This window comes from Canis lupus, chromosome 8, assembly GCF_048164855.1.
Source record: "Canis lupus baileyi chromosome 8, mCanLup2.hap1, whole genome shotgun sequence".
NCBI lineage: Eukaryota > Metazoa > Chordata > Mammalia > Carnivora > Canidae > Canis > Canis lupus.
Genome location: NC_132845.1, coordinates 2126413 through 2148630, shown reverse-complemented (window position 1 = coordinate 2148630; position 22218 = coordinate 2126413). Strand labels below are relative to the sequence as shown.

General features: G+C 34.6%; 1 protein-coding gene across 2 annotated transcripts in view; it reads left to right on the top strand.

Moving 5' to 3' along the window:
• ANKRD13C (ankyrin repeat domain 13C) overlaps positions 1–22218 on the top strand; it is an 85661-nt gene that overhangs the window by 47550 nt on the left and 15893 nt on the right. The window contains exons 7-9 of one of the 2 annotated variants that reach the window (XM_072834045.1): positions 3583–3727; positions 8690–8821; positions 12111–12272. In XM_072834045.1, coding sequence (XP_072690146.1) covers positions 3583–3727; positions 8690–8821; positions 12111–12272 — 439 coding nt within the window. The remainder of the gene's footprint in view (positions 1–3582; positions 3728–8689; positions 8822–12110; positions 12273–22218) is intronic. The other variant, XM_072834046.1, reaches the window with a different exon arrangement.

Here is a 22218-nt window from a genome sequence, read left to right as displayed (position 1 = left end):
ATAAATTATACATATGTAAGATGTGTATAATACTAGTGAACTGCCAACTTATATTTATATATCCATATTTTAGTGTATTTATAAATTATATAAATAATTTTGTAAATCTATTATAGCTCTACATATCTCCAGAATATTAATTTGGACATGTAAGGACCTAGAACTAGAAATATATTGAGATAATATCATAAAAACTTTTCATTTGATAAATGAGAAAATATAGAGAGGTGAAGTGATTTTTATAAGTGCATATTGTGAATTAATAGCTGAGCCAGGACCTCTGACTTCCTGTCCGTTCCTACCATGTCACAAGGCAGAAATTTTAGAAAGTCAACTCTGAGATTTATTCTGAGATATGTTGAATTATAGTGAAGAGATAATCTTTAGTTCAAGGTTAGTTCTAGAGAAATTGTTCTCAAGAAGTAGAATTTGATTAAAGTAGAAGTTTCTGGTTTTTGTTTTTAAAAAAATAACCTTCAGATGTTTCTAATTATGAAAGTGCATATGTACATTAAATTCATGATCATTATAGAAACCTTGCAAAATACAGAAAAATATAAAAGAAAAACTAGGAAGAGTTTTGATAATGATAAGATTTATTTCAGTAGCCTATTAACATTATATTATGATTTCATCATAAATTATACATCAATGTAAAAATGTTTACTATAGGTGCTTGCCAAAGGTGGTAGATAATTTGGGAGTGTAGTAGTATTTTCCATATGCTACTTTAAAAAAAAGGTTAGTTTTAGTTGTGTTTGATTCTTAGATTTAGGAAAAAAGTTTCTTTTAAAAAATTATTTCACATTTATATGTGACTTGAAAGTAAATGATATGATGCATATTACATAATGAGTATAAATAATAAAACCACAAAATGGTTAAAATAGAGACATGAGAATAAAAGCCTGAGGGAGAATAATTGTGTCAGAGAATATAGATTAAAGAGAAACTACTATAATTTAGGAAGACACTCAGCGCTGGGGCTTACATAAAGCAGCTGAGGATAAAGGAGAAATGTGATAAGGTTCTAAAGCTCTCATTAACAAAGTTTACCAGATTAATGGAGAGGCTGGGTTTTAGGATGGACAAAGGTTTTTCATAGATGAGAAGAATGAAAAAAAAAATCCATTATATTAAATAACTTTCATGTAAACATCATGAGACAGTTTTTTAAAAAAATTACTACAAATGAAACTGAATTTTAAAATATGTTCAAAGAAATCTTTAAAGTTTACTTATATTTCATGACAGACATGATCATTTAAAATATTTTTTCTGGTGTCAAGGAGAAATTAATACTTCGGTGGAAATAGGAAAGTGTAAGTAACTTTATTGTTGCGAATGTTAGTAAATGTTTTCACTATTAATAATTATGAGGTTATAGATTACCTCATAATAATACCTGATCATTTCAGTCAGTGAAATGATCAGGGCAAACTTTGCCTCATTGCAGGCTTTTTTCTGTCTTTAGGGAAGGCTCTATATTCTTTTTCAGTGTTACTTGGCAGTTTTCAAGCTTTTATGTCAAAAAGAACACTTTCTGTTTTTTCTATTTTTTTGAACATTTTCTATTCAAATCTTTGCAGTTATATAATTTTTTTCATGGCTAATTACATGGTAAGAATTACAAAAAATATATTTAGACTCAAAGGCTTAAAGCGAGGACTAGTTAATACATTAAAATACCATCATGATAAATTGTATCATTATAAGGCATGTAATACAACTTCCGAGGCCATCCAATATGTCAGGGATATTGCCGAAGATGTTTTGGGCAGCCTTTCAGTTGAAATTTACAAAAACACAAATGAAATAAAAATTGACAATGAGTGATATTTGATGTGGCTAGATCAAAAGGTTCAAATGTCACCATGTCAGTGTGTCTTTGTCTTTCTGTCTCTGTCTCTCTGTGCATCTCTTTCCTCACTATTCTTACCTGCCAACCCCTACCAGTCTCATCCGGGATAGGCAACAAGGAAATGGAGGCAGGAGATTACTCTTGTTTCTTTCCCTTTTTTATGTGGGGAAGTGGAGTACCCTGGTAGCTGAAGCTCGAAGTCCAGATAGACCACTTAATAGAAAATGATCTATTCCTTTGTGATATTTTCAGTAGCCTACATCTTACAGAGGTAGGGGATAAGCCTCTGTTACTGGCATTATTTTCTCTTATGCCACATGTACAAGGGGTAACAGGACATGTTTGGTAGTATAGGCACTACTACAGTAGCTGGCCCCCTGGAAGTGGACCAGGAGCTAGAATTCAGCTGTAAAGCAGCAGGCAGGATTCACCCCATGGGAATTGTTGATTTGTTTTTTTAGGGCTTTTTGATTTCACTCTTTGGGAGTGTATACATTTTGTATAGCTCAGGAAGGAGGCTCTTGTACATAAGGTAACCATACTTCCCTATTTGCTCTTGGTTCATCCCTGTTGTCCTGGCAAAATTATTAATAGTATCACCTTCACTTTTAAAAGGTACTAGTTTTGTTGATAAATTATATGTAACCCAAGTTACTCTTTTGATGAAGCCTAGAAGATACGTTCCAGTTCTCAGATTTTTCTGTGTAGGGAAATGAAGAATGCTCATTCCCTTTGCCTAGTCTGGGATGAGAATTGAATAACTTATGAAGTAATGAATTCTTGAAAACCCAGTAGGTGTGATCAGCATCTTTTAACAGCTGTGTCAACCCATTTTTTAGATTAAGGGTGGTGTTTTGAGCAGCCAGTAAGTGAGATCCTAATGTGGTCTCCTACAAAGTCTGGTGTTAAGATTGAAGCACTTCAGGGTGCTTGTAAGCTTTTCCATTCTAGTGTTATCACTCATTTCAGCAAGGTGGTTTGTGGAATTTATTTGAGACCGATCCATTGGGCTGGGCCATGCCAGGCCTTGGTTACCAAAGAGTATGATAAATACACAAGGACTGATCCATAAGGTTTTTAGGCTGTGGAGATGATGGGAAAGAGAATGCTAATCCGAATCTGGGAAGTCAAACAGAAAGGACAAGAATTTGGAGTAAGTTAAATGATTTATGTAGTTGAGGAATGAAGCAAGGTTTGGTATCGGATGGTTAGGCATAGGCACAGATGTAGATCAAAAGAGCAAGACTGGACACACAGCCCTTAATCTAGGAGTGTGGTCCATCCTTGCTGCTGTACCCTCCTTAGGTACTCTGCTGAGCTAGCAGCATGGTCTCATTGGGATCAAAGAATGTTAGACAAGTCTTCTTTCCTTTAATGCCCTTCACAGTTGAAGTAACTTCTGTGGAGTAGTTGAAGTAAGGGCAATGGTAGGGAACAAGGTATAGTTAGGGAGATATTTGAACAATGTGGAAACAATCTTTTCCTTGCTGGATTAATAAAGTACATATTCAGAAAATGAAATATAGGAAAAATGGAATATATATTTAAATATTCTTTCAGTGTTTTTAAATAAGATACTGTAACTTTCATTAGAAGTTTGACTTTGAAATATGGTGTTAGCATCTCGGTTTGAGTTTAGAAGCAACAAAGCTTGTTTAATTATTATGGAGTTTTATCAAAATTTCATTTGCCAGGATTTCTCATCTCCCCATCTTTCACAGGCTTGACACTACTCTCATAGACTTTACTGACATGAAGTGCCAACGAGGGGATTTAAGCTTCATTTTCAATGGGGATGCGGCACCCTCTGAATCTTTTGTAGTGTTAGACAATGAACAAAAAGTTTATCAGCGAATACACCACGAGGTGAGCATGTCGTCTTCTCGGTATTTCTCTAAATGTTTTTTTTTAAGTGTGTATGTATGCAACCAAGCTTCAGTGTAATTGTTTGAGTCATAAAGTCTAAGTGAGATGGTTCATTCCCGAAGCTTTCATTTCTTTACAACTAGCTTTAAATTTCGTTTTAATTTTTTTATTTTTTTATTTTTCTGGTCTTCATCGTGACCATTCCATTGAGACTTTGCTCATAATTGATGATCTCCTAGTTAAATGAACTCCAACTTGCTTGACTTCTCCTTTGTAGCACTCATTTGTTGAACCTGTGCTGCCCCTTTGACCATTTATTGTCTTGCTACCTTAACTTCTTTTAATGTTGCTGATCATCTCTTGTCTCCCTAGTAGCGGCATCTCTTTTGGCTGTCTGTACTCTTTTTGTACTCTTTTACTGTCCTTAAGTCTTTGGCTATTTTTCTCTATCTTTTCCCTTTTCCTTCTGTCACGTCTTATCTCCCTGTTGTTATTGCCTCCACAAGCACCACTGAAGAATCATATATACGTTATCTTTATCCTTTGTTCCCTGAATGTCCCATTCCCTGCTATAAACCAAAGAAAAAGCTTTTTCTGTGCCGCTATATCATTGATACCTTAAAGATGTTTTTAAGTCAACATTTTATTTTGCCACTGTTGCTTTTTTTTTTCATTTTCTTTGTGTTGCCTAAGATGGCAGTGAGCAATGAAGTTTTAGATGGAAGAGAAGATATTCCTTGTGGAGGAAACAGAATGAATAAAGTCAGGAGAGAGGGAATGAGGATGGTCTGTTTCAGAAGCAGAAAAGAGATCTACTTGACTGTGGTGAAGGTTTCTGTTATTGAGCATGGGAATGTGGTTTATAAGAGGCTTTAAAAGCCAGGTAAAATAACAGAATCTGCTTTAGTTGGCAACAGAGAGTCATAGATTCTTAAATAAGGTATTGATTTGATCCACAAGTAATTTAGGTGCTTTACAGCTTTTCTCATTAAATCTTTAAAATAATCTGTCAGAGCAAATAGTTTTATTATCTCCATTTTACAGATTAGAAAATTGAGGCTTATAGATATTAAATGACATCTTCAACATCACACAACCAGTATGTTGTGGATGGATCGGAAAAAGGGAGAGATTAGAGGCAGGGAATTTATGGAAAAAGTTTTTACTTTTTACAGTTTTACAGTTGAGAAGTGATATGGGTGGTGCAACGAATACTTAAAGAAATTATAACTTATATTTCCAAGAATGAAAGACTGACTTGCTGGTAGTTTGAGTGTACTGAATTGAGAATTAAAAAGATTTAAGGGTACGACCCAGCAATTGCACTGTTGGGGATTTACCCCAAAGATACAGATGCAATGAAACGCCAGGACACTTGCACCCCGATGTTTCTAGCAGCAATGTCCACAATAGCCAAACTGTGGAAGGAGCCTCGGTGTCCATCGAAAGATGAATGGATAAAGAAGATGTGGTCTATGTATACAATGGAATATTACTCATCCATTAGAAACGACAAATACCCACCATTTGCTTCGACGTGGATGGAACTGGAGGGTATTATGCTGAGTGAAATGAGTCCATCGGAGAAGGACAAACATTATATGGTCTCATTCATTTGGGGAATATAAATAATAGTGAAAGGGAATAGAAGGGAAGGGAGAAGAAATGTGTGGGAAATATCAGAAAGGGAGACAGAACATACATACTCCTAACTCTGGGAAACGAACTAGGGGTGGTGGAAGGGGAGGGGGGCGGGAGGTGGGGGTGAATGGGTGACAGGCACTGAGGGGGGCACTTGACGGGATGAGCACTGGGTGTTATTCTGTATGTTGGCAAATTGAACACCAATAAAAAATAAATTTATTATTAAAAAAAAGAAAGAAAGATTTAAGGATGAGTGTTGTGCTTCTACCTTGAAGAGTGGAATGATGTGGTGCCAATGGTAGAATTGGAAGTTCTGGATATGGAAATAGGTTTGGGGTTTTAGATGATGTTAATTATGAGTCATTTGCTAAAATCATTCTACTTGCTTCAACCTTCTCTTTATCAGACTTTGAAGTATTTGCTATCGTTGGTGACTCCAGTTCTTAAAATTATCATTTCATTAGGATTTGACTTTGATCGATTGTTCTTTTCCCATCTCTTCTTATTGTTCTTTGCCTGTTGCTTTTTCTTTGCCATCTCTTGAATATTGATGTACCCTTAATGTGGTTCTCATTTTTACAAACTGTCAGAATAATCTCTTCCATTCCTACATCTTGAACTACCTGCTATAGGTTGGTGATTCACCAGTATATATTTCTATCCCAGATAGATCTCCGAAGGAAGATCTACCTACTTAAGTTCCTAATGGATATGATATATGTCTCCCAGGTGCCTCAAAATTCAGCTCATCTAAAACTTAATTCTGTTTTTTCTCCTCCAAACTCCAAACCTGCCCTCTCTCCCATTGTCCTTTCTTTGATGGATGACATTAATCTCTATTCAGCCAGAAAACTGTGAGTTATTTTTGAAATATTTTCTTTTATTCCATGTTTCTTAAGTAGAGAATGTGTGTAGTCCTTTCTGTCTTCCTAAGGTCTTATAATTATCTCTTTTTAGTTGTACCATTACTGCCACAATTCAGATTTTCATTCTATCTCAACTGGTCCGTTGTAAAAATCTCATAAATGATCATCCTGGTCCCATCTTGTCTTCTTCTAAATTATCCCACATACTAGAGATAGATTGAATAATGAAAGCAAATTCATGAAAACTGCCTTCCTTAAAGATATTTTAAAAGATCCTTTTTCCTAAAGAATAAAATCCAAATTCCTTAATATGGCATGGAACCTTCTTGACCTGGCTTTTGCCTACCTTTCTAGACTCTTTTTACCTTACTAACTTAGGTACCTTCATACTGAGCTCTTTGTGGTTTTTCAGATGTACCATGCTGTTTAGTGCTTCATTCCTTTGTTCACATTATTTCCACTTCCTGGAGGGCTCTTCTTGCACTTCCACAGTGGTAGGGACCTACTTAGTGTCACTTCCTCCCTTGCCAGGTGACCATTGTTTTGTTTATGCTCCTACTAAATCTGGTACCATAGAGCTTCTGATACTATATTCATTGTATGGCTTTCTTCCTCTGCTCCCCTTGGTTCCTTTAGTTGTATTCCCTGGTACCTAATACAGCACATCAGTACATTCTAGGCTAGAGTTTGGCAAACTCTTTCTGTAAAGGGAGAAATAGTAAATATTTTAGATATTTAGATATATTTTTGGGCCAGATGGTCTCTGTCACAGCTACTCAGAAGAACAGAAGAGTTCTGTTCCAAAAGTTTATTTGAAAAGAGGGTTTTTGAAACTTAAGGCAGTTTTCTTCATAGACCATGTTGTATACAGCATTGTTCCCAAACTAATACATGAACTCCTAATTAATTTACAGTATATTTGAAACATAATATCTAACAGTTCTTTGCAACCTCTGCCAGCCAAAGTTTTTCTTTAGACAATTGTGTTCAGAATCAGTTTTGTTGCTAGGACTACATTTTCACCTTTTATAGCTTTAGCATTCTTCACTTGTAAAGGGTGAAGGAAATGGCACTGTCCTAGTACCAAGGTATTCTTTTCTATAGACTCATAGATTCAGCAATTGACTATGTCTGGGTGAAGTTTGGTGGTGAAGAATAGAAAATGGGCATCTTGGGAAGCTGGAAATCAGGAGTTATTTGAAATAGAGCCTCCAGTCATCATGAAACCCCAAGGACAAACTGTAGAAATGCCTCCTCAAAGAGAGGAAAAACTAAAACCAGACGAAATCAGACAGGGAGACAAACCATAAGATACTTTTAATCATAGGAAACAAATGAGGGTCGCTGGAGGGGAGGGGTGCGGGGACGGGATAAGAGGTGATGGGCATTAAGGAGGGCACTGGGTGATATATAAGACTGATGGATCACCGAGGTCTACCTCTGAAACCAATAATACATTATATGTTAATTAATTGCATTTAAATAAAAATTTTAAAACTCTTTGGACAATTCTTATGCCCTAGTCACCTCTCTAGGTTCTGCCTGTTTCCTCTTTTTATTTCCCCTTAAGACCCTGGAATATCAGAGTCCCTCTTGGCCTATTATAGAATAGAATCTCATTTTATACCTACTCATTTACCCTTCCTTACCTGGTTATTTAGTCTTCTGTCCCTGAAGGAAGCACAAACCTTTTTTTTCTCACTTAAAAAAATTATTATTAATCAATTATTATATACCAGCACTGGGGAATATGGAGAGGATAAGCCTGAAACAAGACTGATTATTAAGTTTTGAAACCATGGGTTGATATTTTTGGATTCCCTTTCTGTCTATAAGGAATATAGAAAGGATCTCCTTCCTTCCTCCCTCCCTCCCTCCCTCCCTCTCTCCCTCCCTCCCTCCCTCCCTTCCTTCCTCCCTTCCTTCCTCCCATACCCATCCTTCCTTCTCTCCTTCCCTTCTGCTCTCCTTCTCTTCCTTCTACTTATAGCTTTTGGGAAAGAAAGGCTCAAATGATAGTGGTGGGTCTTTGGAGTAGAAAGAATTAAAGTAAGACTGATTTATATTTAAGGAAAACCTTTATATTGGAATTTTGTCTCAGACCTCTCAACTTAATTCTTAATCTTTTAAAATTGCTCTGTTTATTCTATATTTCTATAATGGGTAATCCAGTATTGTTTCCATAACATATCTCTAACAATATAAGAGTACTGGATTTCATGTACCCTGTAATTATAGATTTATAATTAGTCATAATTCTAACTTATTTAGAGATAAAGAGTTTAAACTTCTGTAATTGGCTTTTAGAGTAAGTAGCACTTCACATGTTTTAGAATGTGTCCTTTTTTGGTTTTTGAAATCTGTAACATTTTAATTGTTGATATTTTCATATGTAGGACTAATAACTTTTGAAAATCTAGATTCTTATATTTACCTTTTACCCCCACTGCAGGAATCAGAGATGGAAACAGAAGAGGAGGTTGACATTTTAATGAGTAGTGATATTTACTCTGCAACTTTATCAACCAAATCAATTTCTTTCACGCGTGCCCAAACTGGATGGCTTTTTCGGGAAGATAAAACAGTATGTACAAATCTTGATTTTTCAACTTTAAAAATTGTTCAGTATTTAATGAACAATTAATAATTATTATTATTCATTATTCATATATTAATAATAATGAACAATTAATATTGCCAAAATAATATGATGGAGATGCAGGAAGAAGTAGCTTACTGAATTGTCTTCCAGTGGTTTATTCCTTCTCCTGAATCCAGATAAGGAATGGTTGTTTACAGAATTGGAAGATACTCTTACAAAAGCCAAGAGAGAAAGTTTAGCTCATTTGAATTTTGTTGAGAAAGATTCTTGCTGTCAGCTACCTTGTTGTTTGCAGGGAACAGTGTCTTTTAATGGTTCTATTACATTTCTTATGCTTTTATTCCTTAAGAGGATGGCAAAGAGGGATACACTTTTGAATTCGTTTCCCTGGGTCTTTTTTTTTCCTTTCCACTTTTAGACTTCCAAACTACTCACTCGCTGTTTCTCAGTATTCTGTATATATGACTAAAATAAGCTTTCATTTCTATAATATTATCATTAAATTAAATTTCTGTGGAGGTTCGTTCCCTTAGTGAATTGTAAATTCTTTCCATAATTCTCATTGCATTTGTCAGCAAGAGGTTCTATAAGATTATTCAAAATATATTTAAAAATTTTTAATTAGATATATGAAGAAGCCTTTTTTAAAGTTTTAAATAAAATTAAAAATAAATCATCACAGAGGCACCTGGCTGGCTCAGTCAGGGGAGCATGCAACTCTTGATCCTGGGTTTGTGAATTCAGGTCCCACATTGGGTGTAGAGATTACTTAAAAATAAACATATTAAAAAAAAAAGAATAAATCATCACATAGGTAAAGGTCAAGATTTATTGCTTTTAACAATTATGTTTTAAAAATTATGTTTCCTTATACATAGAAATCTAATATATTCTTACTGGGAAAACAAAAATAGCTTATATTAGAGTTCTCTTAGGAGGAAATCAGTAGGAAATCTCTCTTTCTGTATCTCTATATACCTAAAACACATAGATACATGTATATCTATATATAATATATGGATATAGAGAGAGAAGGAGGGAGGGGTGTAGGGGAGATTGATTTATTTAAAGGAATTGACTTATATGAGTATAGGTGCTAGCCAGTCTGAAATCTGTAGAGCAGTCTACCAGGTTGGAAATTCAGAGAAGAGTTGATAACGGTCTTGAGTCTAAAATCAATAGGCTAGAATCTCAGGCAGGGTTTCTATGTTACAGCCTTGAGTCAGAATTGCTTTTCCTTTGGGAAACTTTAGTCTTTGCTCTTTGGTCTGTATTTGTTTGGGTGAAGTCTGCCTACATTATGGAGGCTAACTGGCTTTATTCCAAGTCCACTGGTTTAACTGTGAATTACATCTAAAAAATACCTCCACAGCAACATCTAGACAGGTATTAGACCAGATAGCTAGGCACTATAGTCTAGTCAAGTTGACACAAAATTAATCACCATACAACCTTATAGATAAACCTGTAAAGTGCCACTATATCACTACTCAATCCCTAGAATACTTTGTAGAGGATTATCCATTTATATATCCTCTAGACCTTTCTTATGCTGTAAATACATTAATATGTATCCATAGTAATATGTATCTTTAGTGGTTGATATTTATTTTTTCTAGTGTCCTATTATGTCTTTTGTTTTGCAACTTTTTTTTTTACTCTTTAGTATGTTTAGAAAGCTTTTTCTTATCAGCAGTACCAGTTCATTTTTTTTTAGCAACTGCATAGTATTCCATAGTATGGATATATTGTAGTTTATCTAGTCTCTTATTTATGGACATTTTGATGAATGACACACATTTGTGTCCAGTTTTCTGCTATTACAAATGATGTTTTGCTTACCATCCATTTACATGCCTTTGCATTATCTGTTATAGATAGAAAAAAATGGAATGGCTGGATTTTGAAGAATATACACTTACAATTTATTTATTGATATGATAATTTAATAAATGCTTTTTCATTTTAAGATTTCAAAAACTGAGAATTATCTCCTGAGTATTTCTCAACCACAGAAAGATTCTCACTATTAGATGTAGGCTCATCAACTTTATTTTCTAAGCCTATTTGGCAACAAATAGTATTATGGGATTTCCAGTTGTGAACTCCCACACTGCAGTCCATTTGTCGGTTTGAAGTCTTATTTGTTTGTACTCTGTTCTTCTGGACAGCATTAGAAGGATCACCTCAAGAGAAGATAAAAATTGAAGCTGCTATTCATCTAGTGCTACTGCTAAGCAGCTTAAAGCTCTTGAACAGCGTCTAGGTGATCTTCTAAAATCTTTGACAGGTAAGGAGGGAGTCAGTAATAATTATGGTTCCCATTTTGTAGGTAGAAACAGGTGCAGAATGCCTAACTTTTTGGTGACTGGTAAGGAGGCCACCAAAAGTAAGGTGTACATGGAATCAACTCTAAACACAGTTTTGGAATGCCAAAAAATATCAGCAAGATGGGACCAGGTGATTTGCATACAGGTAGAAATGGGAAGCTTGTTTTCAGTAAGTTATTGATCATGGGTTTTGTAGTAAGGTATTTGAAACTGACCACTCATGGGTCTGAAAAAGGTAAAGGTTAATGTTGAAGGAGGACTTCATTGAAAGGAAGTAATAACTCTTTTCTTGGTATCATTTATATCACTTGAGTTTTCTTACCCAAATCCATAATGTAAACACTTAATTGTATTGGTCAGCAAGACCACTCTGTTGTTCTCTCTTCTTTATTGAAAGAAGCAATCAACTGTAACTCGAAGTTAGATCCTGTTACAGAATAGATTATTGGAACAGGTAATTAATTCTAGGTGTGCTAGAGATTCCTGTGTGAATTAGAATATTTATTTTCATTCCACTTTTTTTTTTTCTATCTGTAAAATGGGAACAGTAATTATCCCTGACCCCTCCTTGTTACTCATGGTGTTTGACTATCGGCTAAATAAAGTTTTCAGATAGCTTTGTGCTACTTGGGAGTAGATTCTAAAGGAATACTATGTGGTATTTTTATTTATATTTAATCATTTGCAGATTATCATATATCTTGTGTGTCTTAAATTTTCCTTTGCAAATGTGAAATGTGTAATTTTGTATATAATTGAGATAATTTGATAAGCTCAATTACCAAAGAAGTATTTATTTTTACCTAAATGCTACATGTTTGTGGAAAAACATGTATATTTGAAACTTTCTTTTTAATCTTTAAAACTTAAGATAAACTTAATTCATTTTGTTATTTTGAAATATTTTAATATTTTATTTTGATTATTTAATTTTGTTTTAGGAAAGAGTAGGAAACTTTTTGGCAGACTTTTATCTGGTGAATGGACTTGTTTTAGAATCAAGAAAAAGAAGAGAACACCTTAGTGAAGAAGATATTCTTCGAAATAAGGCCATTATGGAGAGTTTGAGTAAAGGTGGAAACATAATGGAACAGAATTTTGAGGTATAATATTTACTTCTAATTTATAACATGCTAAGGAGAGAAGGGGTAGACTTCATTCCTGGCACTCAGTGAATTTATATCAGTACACTAAGTACACCCATAGGGGTTGTTTTGTTTTTTTAACTAGCTATCACCTTTTATTTTTCTGTGATAGCGCCTTTGGTGGTTTTTTGTGAATCTATTCTTGGCCTCTGAGTCTTCATTAATAGATTAAAATCATTTTGTAAACATGAAACCCAGTGTTAAATTTTAATTTGTGTCCCTTTGCATATCTTTCCTGCTTCACCAACTGAAATCTTGTGTTGCTTTGAAGGCCCACTAAAGAATTACCTCTTTTATGAAGTCATTTCTAAGCTGTAACTTCCCATAAGTTGTATTCAGCATGTATATCTTGAGAGCATGCTATATGCAAAGAATTGTGTGACAGTAGGGAAAGGGGAGGGGAAGTTAGGAGATACAAAGGTCTATGAGACATCATCATTGCCTCTGCAATCTTATTTCCTCATAAGATGAATTGGATGGGTTCTTAAATTTATTTTTTATTTTGACAATTTTAGATTTACAAGTAAGTACAAGAAAACAGTACAAAGAATTCGATACTTTTAATCAAGATTCCCCAAATGTTAACATTTTACTACAGTTATAAGCAGTGCTTTTCAAATCAAAGGCAGCATAGGGACCCGTTAGTAGGTTATGAAATTAATCTAGTGGGCTATGACCATCCTTTTTTAAAAGAGAAAAAAATGAGAACCTAAGTAAAGATGTTAGAGTAAAACCAGAGCACATCACATGTAATATGGGTCATTATTACCTAACGAAATAATAGTTTCAGGGGTGTATGTGTCACATAAATACACAAATGTGTGAGTGCTGGTTTGAAGTGTAAAATATGACTCACAGGAGTAAAAAAGATTGAAGGTTACTATGAGGAGGCTTGAATCCGTGAATGTGTGGTCTTTCTCCTCTGGTATTATGCTAGATTATGTTTTAGGGATAAACTGTTTCAGAATAGTATGTCAGGTTCCAGCTAATTCATGGTGATGCTGTGTGTGTGGAAAATATTTTAGTTTTTTAGAAAGTTCATGTGTTTTGTGAATCAGCCATAGTTTATTTAGTTAAATAAGTGCAGAATATAAAATGTTTAAGAATCCTCATTAAATGTTAAGGAAACATTGTGATTATGCCAGTGTAGTGTGATCCCATCCCCTTCCTGCCAGATCCTCTTTGTATTCGTTTTTCTTTTGGCCTTGGATTAGAGCCTCATAGGACTTCATTTTCTGGGAGACTTCTGGTATTAACTGATCTCTTGGTCAGTAGGAGATGTAGGACACGATATGCTCAGGGAATAGAAATGGAGATGAACTGAGAGAGGGAATGCTGAGCTCAGTCTTTGACACAGCTGCTACCCTCTTCCATTATTGACCAGACAAAAGGCCATTTCTTTGGACTTGCATTTTGATTAAGATTTTATTGAACTTGTCTTTTTAAAAAATGATTTTGTTAGTTAAAAAAAAAAAAGATTTTGTTAAAAAAAGATTTTGTTGTCGTGGTAGGTATTGCTACCTATGTTTAAGTTTGTCAGTAAACTATTTTGGGATGAATACACAGAAACAAAACTTTATACACTAGAATTTCATGGGCCATTAGCCAGCCATTTGTCTTCAGTTGTCTTTTTAACTACATTTAAACTTAACAGTATACAACTTGATTTTCTTCAGGGCAGAAATGATAACCTGATGCACCTGAATTGTTCAAGGGCCATTTAAATGGCATTTTAATCAGCAGTAGTTTTGAACTTTGAACTTAAAACATAGTTTAATTCCAAAGAGGTATGTAATAGAACCAAATAATATGAAATAAATTAACTAAACAAGCTTTCAACTTCTGATCAGAAATTGGAAGAAACAGTTCCTGTGTGAAGCATAGCCCTTGAACTATATATAGGTGATGATGATTGATGAATATTTAAATTCAACTTGTCAATTTCTACAAAAGATAAAAAACTTGGTGGGATTTTGATTAGGATGATGTTGAATATATAGATCAATTTTTACATAAAGGTCTGCTCGATTTTTCTTAATTCATCTTTTTATTCTGAAATAACCATAGGTTCAAATACATAGTCCTAAGAGTATGCCTCACCCAGTTTTCTCAAATGGCAACAAACGTCTTGCAAAACAGTAATACAGTATCATAACCAGGATATTTACATTTCCAGTCAAGATACAGAACATGTCCATCACCACAAGATCCTGTATATTCCCCTTGTATAGGCACACCTTCTGCCTTTTTGCGCCTTCCCTGTCCTTCATCCCTGGCAACCATTAATCTGTTTCTCCATTTAAAAAATTTTGTCACTTCAAGGATATTGCACATAACCTTTTGAGATTTTTTTTTTCCACTCAGCTCAGCTTAATTCCCTGGTAGTTTTTCCAAGTTGGTGTGTAAGTCAATAGTTTGTTCCTTTTACTGCTGAGTAGTAGTCAATGTTGTGAATGTACCATAGTTTGCTTAAGTATTCACCTGTTGAAGGAAACATCGGTTGTTTCCAATTTTAGGTCATTTCAAATAAAGCTGCCATGAACATTCACCTGTAGGTTTTTGTGTGAATAGAAGTCTTTATTTCTCTGAGATAAATGCTCTCTTTGGGAATGTGTGAAGCTTGTGTATGTGTTTGTGTGTATGTTTGAGGGGTATATGGGGAGAGGGGCCCTGGAGGAGTGGGCCATCAGACCTTGTGTGCCTCACCACCCTGGTGGCTCTAGAGGACAGTTCATGCCAGTTGTCTGATTTATCTACTCTGTGTACTGTTCGTACTGTAATCGGGCCCAAGTGTCCAAGAACACCCAGCTCCAGTGAACAGACCAGGTTCAGCTACTTGCCACCGGCAAGATCCAAAAGCAGAGAGACAAGTGGTTGTGAAATAAGGAATTTATTTTCATGACGCCAACACCAGGAAGATAGTTAACTGAAGTCTCAAAGACTATCCAAAGTGCTGAAAATACTTCTGGGTTTATGTAAGGAAAATGTGGGACAAAGCTCAGTGGGCACATGCTGCTGAACAGTAAAAGTCAGGTTGATCATTGTCTTGGGGGGTCTTGCTGGTGTCAGGGCAGTTCTTATTGCTTGAGGGAGTAGTCTGGGTTTATAGTATCAAGGGATCCTTTGCTTGTAGGGTTTTTTGCCTGAGTTAAAAGATGACTGGAAAGAACTTAATTAGAAAGTACAGCCTGAGGTCAAATGGAGGTAGTGAAGTGCTTTCTAGCACTCATCTCTAGAATGCCCACATCCTGCCCTTGCTTTAGTCCATTCAGAACTCCCTCCACAATGAAGAGTTCACACATCCCTCTCTGGGGGGGGTGGGGGGGGGTGGGGGGTGGGTGGATTTCTTCATTCAGGTCCAAGTGCAATGAAGAGTACAATTAATTAATGGATTGGATGGTAGTTAACATGTTTAGTTTTATGAGAAACTGCCAAAATGTTTTCCATTTTCCATTCTCTAACAAAATACAGTAGATTGGATGGCTTAAACAACAAGGGTTTATTTTTCACAGTTCTAGAGGCTGGGAAGACCACGGTCATGATGCTGGCTATTTGCTTCCCAGATAAGGGTTTTCTTACTGACTTACAGATGACCTCTTGCTGTGTTCTTAGGTGGGGGAGAGCACTCTGGTCTCTTCCTTATCTTATGAGGACAGGAATCCCATCATGTGGGTCCCACTTTATGACCTCATCTAAATCTAATTACTTCCCAAAGGCCCCACCTCAAATACCATCTCATTGGTGGTTAGAGTTTTAACACGTGAATTTTGGAGAGAGAGGCATTTAGTACATAACGGATAGTGAACAGTGCTGTCTCATTGTGGTTTTATTGCATATCCTTAATGGCTAATGATATTTCAGTGCTCATATTTTCATGTGCTTATTTGCCATAAAATATACAGATTTATATCCTCTTTGATAAAATGTTTCTTCAGGTCTTTTGCCCATTGTCTAGTTTGTTTCTTTACTGTTAAATTTTAAAGTTCTTTATACATTCTAGGTACTAGTTCTTTGTCAGATGTGTGTGCAGATATTTTTTTCCTACTTTGTAGCTTATTTTTTCATCCTATTAAACTGGTCTTTGGAAGAGGAAAAGTCTTTAATTTTGATAAGATCCAGGTTATCAGTTTTTGTTTTATGACTTCCACCAAATCTAAAAACACTCTGCTTAGCTCCAAGTCCCTAAGATTTTCTCCTATATGTTTTTGCTGAAACTCTTATATTTCTACATTTTACTTCTAAGCCCATGAATTAATTAATTTTGTATAAGATTTGATGTATGACCAAGGTTTATTTTTTTGGCTTGGATGTCCAGTTGATTTAGCATCATTAAAAAAAAAAAAGAAAAAGAAAAAAAAGAAAAAAAAAGGTCTATCCTTCCTCCATTGAATCACAACCTGCTGGAATTTTTATTGGGGTAGTGTTGAATTTATAAATTAAAGTAAGGGAACTTGATATCTTAAAAAATATTGAGTCTTCTGTTTTATGAACATGGTATATCTCTCCATTTATTTAGATCTTCTGTAGATCTTCTGTAGATCTTCTGTAGAACACTTTCAGAAGTGTTTTGTAGTTTTTAGTATACCAATCTTACACATATTTTACTAAGTCTCCCTCAAGCATTTAGTATTTTTTAGTACTTTCATAAATGGTAATGTTTTTATAGTTCATTTTCTAGGCATTCCATTATAGCATATAGAAATACATATGATTTGTCCATATTGCTAAATTAATATATTAGTTATATAGTTTTTATAGACTCTTTAGGATTTTCTACAGATGATCATGTTTCCTTGCCAATCTTTTAGCCTTTGTTTTTCTTATTGCACTGGGAAGTAACACCAATATAATATTGAATAAGTAAGTTTTGAGAGCAGGTATCATGCCTTTTTCCTGACCTTAGAAGAGATTTTTTTTTTATACATGTGAATTTTTAAAAATCATTATACTAATTTTCAATCTGGCATGAGTAATTTCTTAATTACTAAGAGGCATGGGTATATTATTGTTAGCTCTATAATCCTTGTAAGATTACATTTTAATTGTTTTAGAATAAAGAAAATACGTATCTCATTATATATTGTTTGGACTTTAGATAGGGAAGAACTGAAGAATTACATTTGAGAATCTTTTTGAAGTTCAATTATAAATATTTAGAAGAAATTTAAAGAAAACAGTAATTCTGTCAGATACTCATCTATATATATAATTTGATTTGGTTGAATCAGGTAGGTGCAGGATGAAAGAACATCAAAATAGAATTGATAAATGTAATTATAAAAAGACATACAAATCAGCGGTGTATTTTGTGTGTGTGTATTTCTCCTAGACACAATTTGCTAACACATGAAAAGCAACATGAAGCTGATATCAGTTTAATTATATTCGATAGTGGCATTAAAGGAGAATAGAAATATTTGAATGCATTTTGTAGATAATTTTAGGAAGGTATAGTTCTTTAAACCTACATAAGCTTTTTAGGAAAGGTATATATTAATTAACATGTAAAGTTTAAAAATTGGGGTCAAAAAGAGTAAAGGGAAGGATCCATTGAATTCAAGAGTCATTTAATGATGAACTATGTTTAAAATTTTAACAGAGTTTAAAAGAATATATACCAGTATTGAAATTAATAGCTGCTAGGTCATATTTGGTAGTACAAAAATAAATCAACACAAATCAACATAATGCTTTATTAACTTTCAAGTCAGGATGAAATATAGATTAGTTACTCAAATGTATAGAAATAGAAAAGGATTCTCCAGTGGCCTAAGTTGAATGAAGTACCATAAACTCAAATTGAGTTTCTACAGTAAAAAACTGAATCCATATTCATCTCAACAAGTTGTTTTCTTATTTATGTTGGCTTAAAACTTTGGAGTTGTTTTTAGCATGGGCATTGTATTAAGTGTTTCATATATCATTTCGTTTAATTATTATAATAGCCTAATGAGATGAGTTTCATTGTCCCCTTTTAGAGAAAGGAAACCGAGGTTTAAAGAAATTAATCTATATGAAGTCACAAAACTAGAATGACAAAGGCAGGTTTTAATTTTAGGACCCTTACCCCAAGATGTCTGTGTTATAGTTGTTTCTTGCTGTATATTCAGATATTTAATATGTCTTAGCAATTCTTTCAAAATATTGGGAATCTGAAGTTGGAAAGGGAGTGGGGGAAACTTAAGATAGAATTCTGGAAAGATGCTACTGGTAAATGTTAAAAAGAAAAATCAGTATTGTGATGTTTTTAAAATTATGTGTATAGAACACATATTGGTAAAAAAAAATATTTTTGGCTTGGAGCATTATTGAAAATTTCAAGAACCTAGAAAATACATAGGACTATTCTGATTGTTTTCAGAAAACATGACAATATATTTTGAAACCAAATTTTTTTTTAAGATTTATTTATTTATTCATGAAAGACACATAGTGAGAGACAGAGGCAGAGACACAGGCAGAGGGAGAAGCAGGCTCCATGCAGGGAGCCCGATGTGGGACTTGATCCTCCATCCCGGGATCACGACCTGAACCGAAGATAGGCACCCAACCACTAAGCCACCTAGGCGTCCCTGAAGCCATATTTTAATAGAATTTCAGTTTTTTAAATGTCTAATTCTCTTCAGAATAAACTTATATTCTTTATTGTAAATGAATATCTTTGAGATTTTTTGTTCTTAAGGCAAATATTTGTTCTGATTTCTATAAGAAATAGTTTTTAGATAGCATTTAGGAGGAATTATTTGCCATTTAACTAGTTTCGCCATGCCTCCTCTTCCTTTCCTTTCCAGACATGTTTTTAATATTTAGTACATATTTTTGACAAGGTTTTTTTATAATAAAATTTAAGTCCTCAGAAATTCTTAAGTCACCGATGCTTAAATTCTTAAGAGCACTGATTGGTGCTCTTTTTCCTTTTTGTTCCAACTAATTATTATTGGAGGAGGGAATAATGCCCTGTTTATATCCTAGATATGAGAGTCTTTGGTAAAAGCATTTATTTTGTGCCAACTATATAGAGAGAATACTGAGTTAAGATTCACTAATGTCTTTTTTTTTTAAATATATAAAATCTCAATAGGAATACATAGATATAAAAGACATGAATGTCTTAAACTGCTAGAAATCTTTGCCATATAATAGAATAATAGCAAACCTAGTAATACATTTTAAAAAAGTATATTTTTTGTATGCTTCAGGGAAAACAGTCGTTAGAATTTTTGCCTTTAATTATGAGGAAAGGTTTGATGACATTTCAGTTACAGAGCCTGTTGACTTTGGGAAATAACATTTGAAAGCCATCTGCTGTCCTGTGGCAGCTTTCATGTCTTCCTATTTTATTAGACAGCGATGGTAACAACGTAGAGGGAACACTGAAGGGTTTAGCTGCAAGTGTCAGTATATAACAAAAGATCAATGAGAATAAACACATTAGGAAAGACCTTATTAAAACATAATAATTGGTACCATGATGAGATGAAGTACTCAGTAAAAGGTTAAATTAGATTCATTATAGTCTTTTTATAAGCTGGGTAATGTGCAATGTACAATTTAGAAAGAATTCTACTAGAAACAATAGAGATAGAAGTTTTTTACCTGAAAAAATATACTTGTGACATACTTTATACATTGTCTAATCATGCCCGGCGAGGGAGTCTTTACTATGATAATATGCATATATATATATATATGCACATGATAATATGTATGTGTACACATGTGTTGCGCATATATAAATGTATATGTATATATACATGATATGTACATATACACACATATATAATATATATATATAAAAACCAGTTATAGCCAAATGTACACAAGCATTAACTAAACTGGAAGCAAGAGTAGACAAATGTTAAGCAGTGTTGCCTAGTTAGGGATTTGGATGGAGGTAAGATTAGCCTTTGCTGTAGTTCTGGGTTGGAGCAGGAGTCTTAAATTTTTCCAGTCTCTTCCCTCAGAATTACAGGTTCTGTTAGCATGTATCTGCCTCCCTTTTGCAGTATCACAGGATACCGTTTTACCTAATATCTTCTCACAATATTTATAAGGGTCACTAACCGTCTTTTATGCCTGCTTGTCATTCCTCTAAGCCATTGCCACATGCTATAGTAGTATGTGTAGCATTCCGTTATATGTATTAAATTGGTATTGGTTGCTTTTTTCTCATGTAAAAAATTTGAGTTTGTGGTTTCTCTGCTCTGCGGGTTAATCTCAGACCTAGTCTTTTTTTAGTCTTACTTCTCTGTATTCTTAGATGTGACTCTTCATCTACATAGTATAAGATCGTTTATTACCTGTGTAATATTCCAGCTAGCAGGAATAGTAATTCCTAATAGGAATTTGGAAGGAAAGGACTTGCCTGTTTTGTTTGTAAATCCAATCAGAAGTTGCACACATCACCCTGCTCACATCCTATTGGTTAGAACTCAATAACATGGTAACACTTAGCATATTTTTCCAGGATGGCTGGAAAAGAAGTCTTTAGGAAGTCATATGTCCAGGCAAATTTGAATGAGAGGCTTTTTTTTTTTTTTTTTCTTCTTCACAATAAAGAATAGGAGAATAGATACTGGGTGAACAACTAGTAGTCTCTAATGTCTTCTTGGTTAGATACCTATCTGATGTTGCTTCTATTTACCATATAAGTACTGATCACTCTCACAGAATATAGTTTCAATTGTGACTACTCCTAATCATCAGCTCTGTAGTGCTCTAAAATTTAGTATGTGTAGGGGCCCCTGGGTGACTCAGTTGGTTAAGTGTCTGATTCTTGATCTCAGCGCAGGTCTTTTTTTTTTTTTTTAATTTTTTATTTATTTATGATAGTCACACACACACACAGAGAGAGAGAGAGAGAGAGAGAGAGAGGCAGAGACATAGGCAGAGGGAGAAGCAGGCTCCATGCACCAGGAGCCCGACGTGGGATTCGATCCTCGGTCTCCAGGATCGCGCCCTGGGCCAAAGGCAGGCACCAAACTGCTGCGCCACCCAGGGATCCCTCAGCACAGGTCTTGATCTCAGGGTTGTGAATTCAAGCCCCACGCTGGGCTCCATGCTGGGTGTGGAGTTTATTTAAAACAAATGAATAAATAAAAATAAAATTAGTATGTTTGAATCTGATCAAACAATTTTATTCCTCCTTCCTGTCTTTCTTCTCTATCTTGAGTGGTGGCACCATTATCTACTACCATTACCCAAGCCAACAACCTGAAATTTGTCCTTCGACTTCTTAGCTCTCCTTACGCCTGTGTCATCAGTCACAAAATCTTGAAGTTTTCTTCAATCTGTTTTTTTCCTTCCATTTTGAAATAGTATGCTATTACTGTTTCTCATTTGGATTCCTGAGATCAGTTTGTAACTTACATACTGCTCTGAGAGTGATCTGCCTAAAATAAAATGAACTATGTAATGCCTATGCTCAATAGCTAAAATGTATAGAGTAATTACTACATGTCAGGCAGTGTTTTGAATGAGGTACTTTATGTTGAAGAAATCATTTTTATCTTCACAGCAATGCTGTGAGCTTATATAGTTGACTAAACTGAGACAGAAAAGGTTGAATAATTTGTCTAAAGTCAGGTAATAATTGGTAAAGGCAGGATTTGCTGATTATTGTGGCTCCAAAATTTGTGTTCTGAAAATCCATATTATATTGCTTAAAATATTTGTCTGTTGCTTCCTGTGTAAAATGTGGTCTATTCAATGCACAAAATGGAAGGCCAGAGTACTCTTTCTCATTTCTGTCTTGCTTACCTACCCCTGTATCTTACTACTTTGTCTCCATGTGTTCTGCTCATACTAAGTGTGTATCACATGACTCTCCTGGCCATTGTGCTTTCCTCAGTCTTCTTCAACTGGTATTTTTGTTCCCTTTCTTGTAGACCCCTCTGTTCAGGAA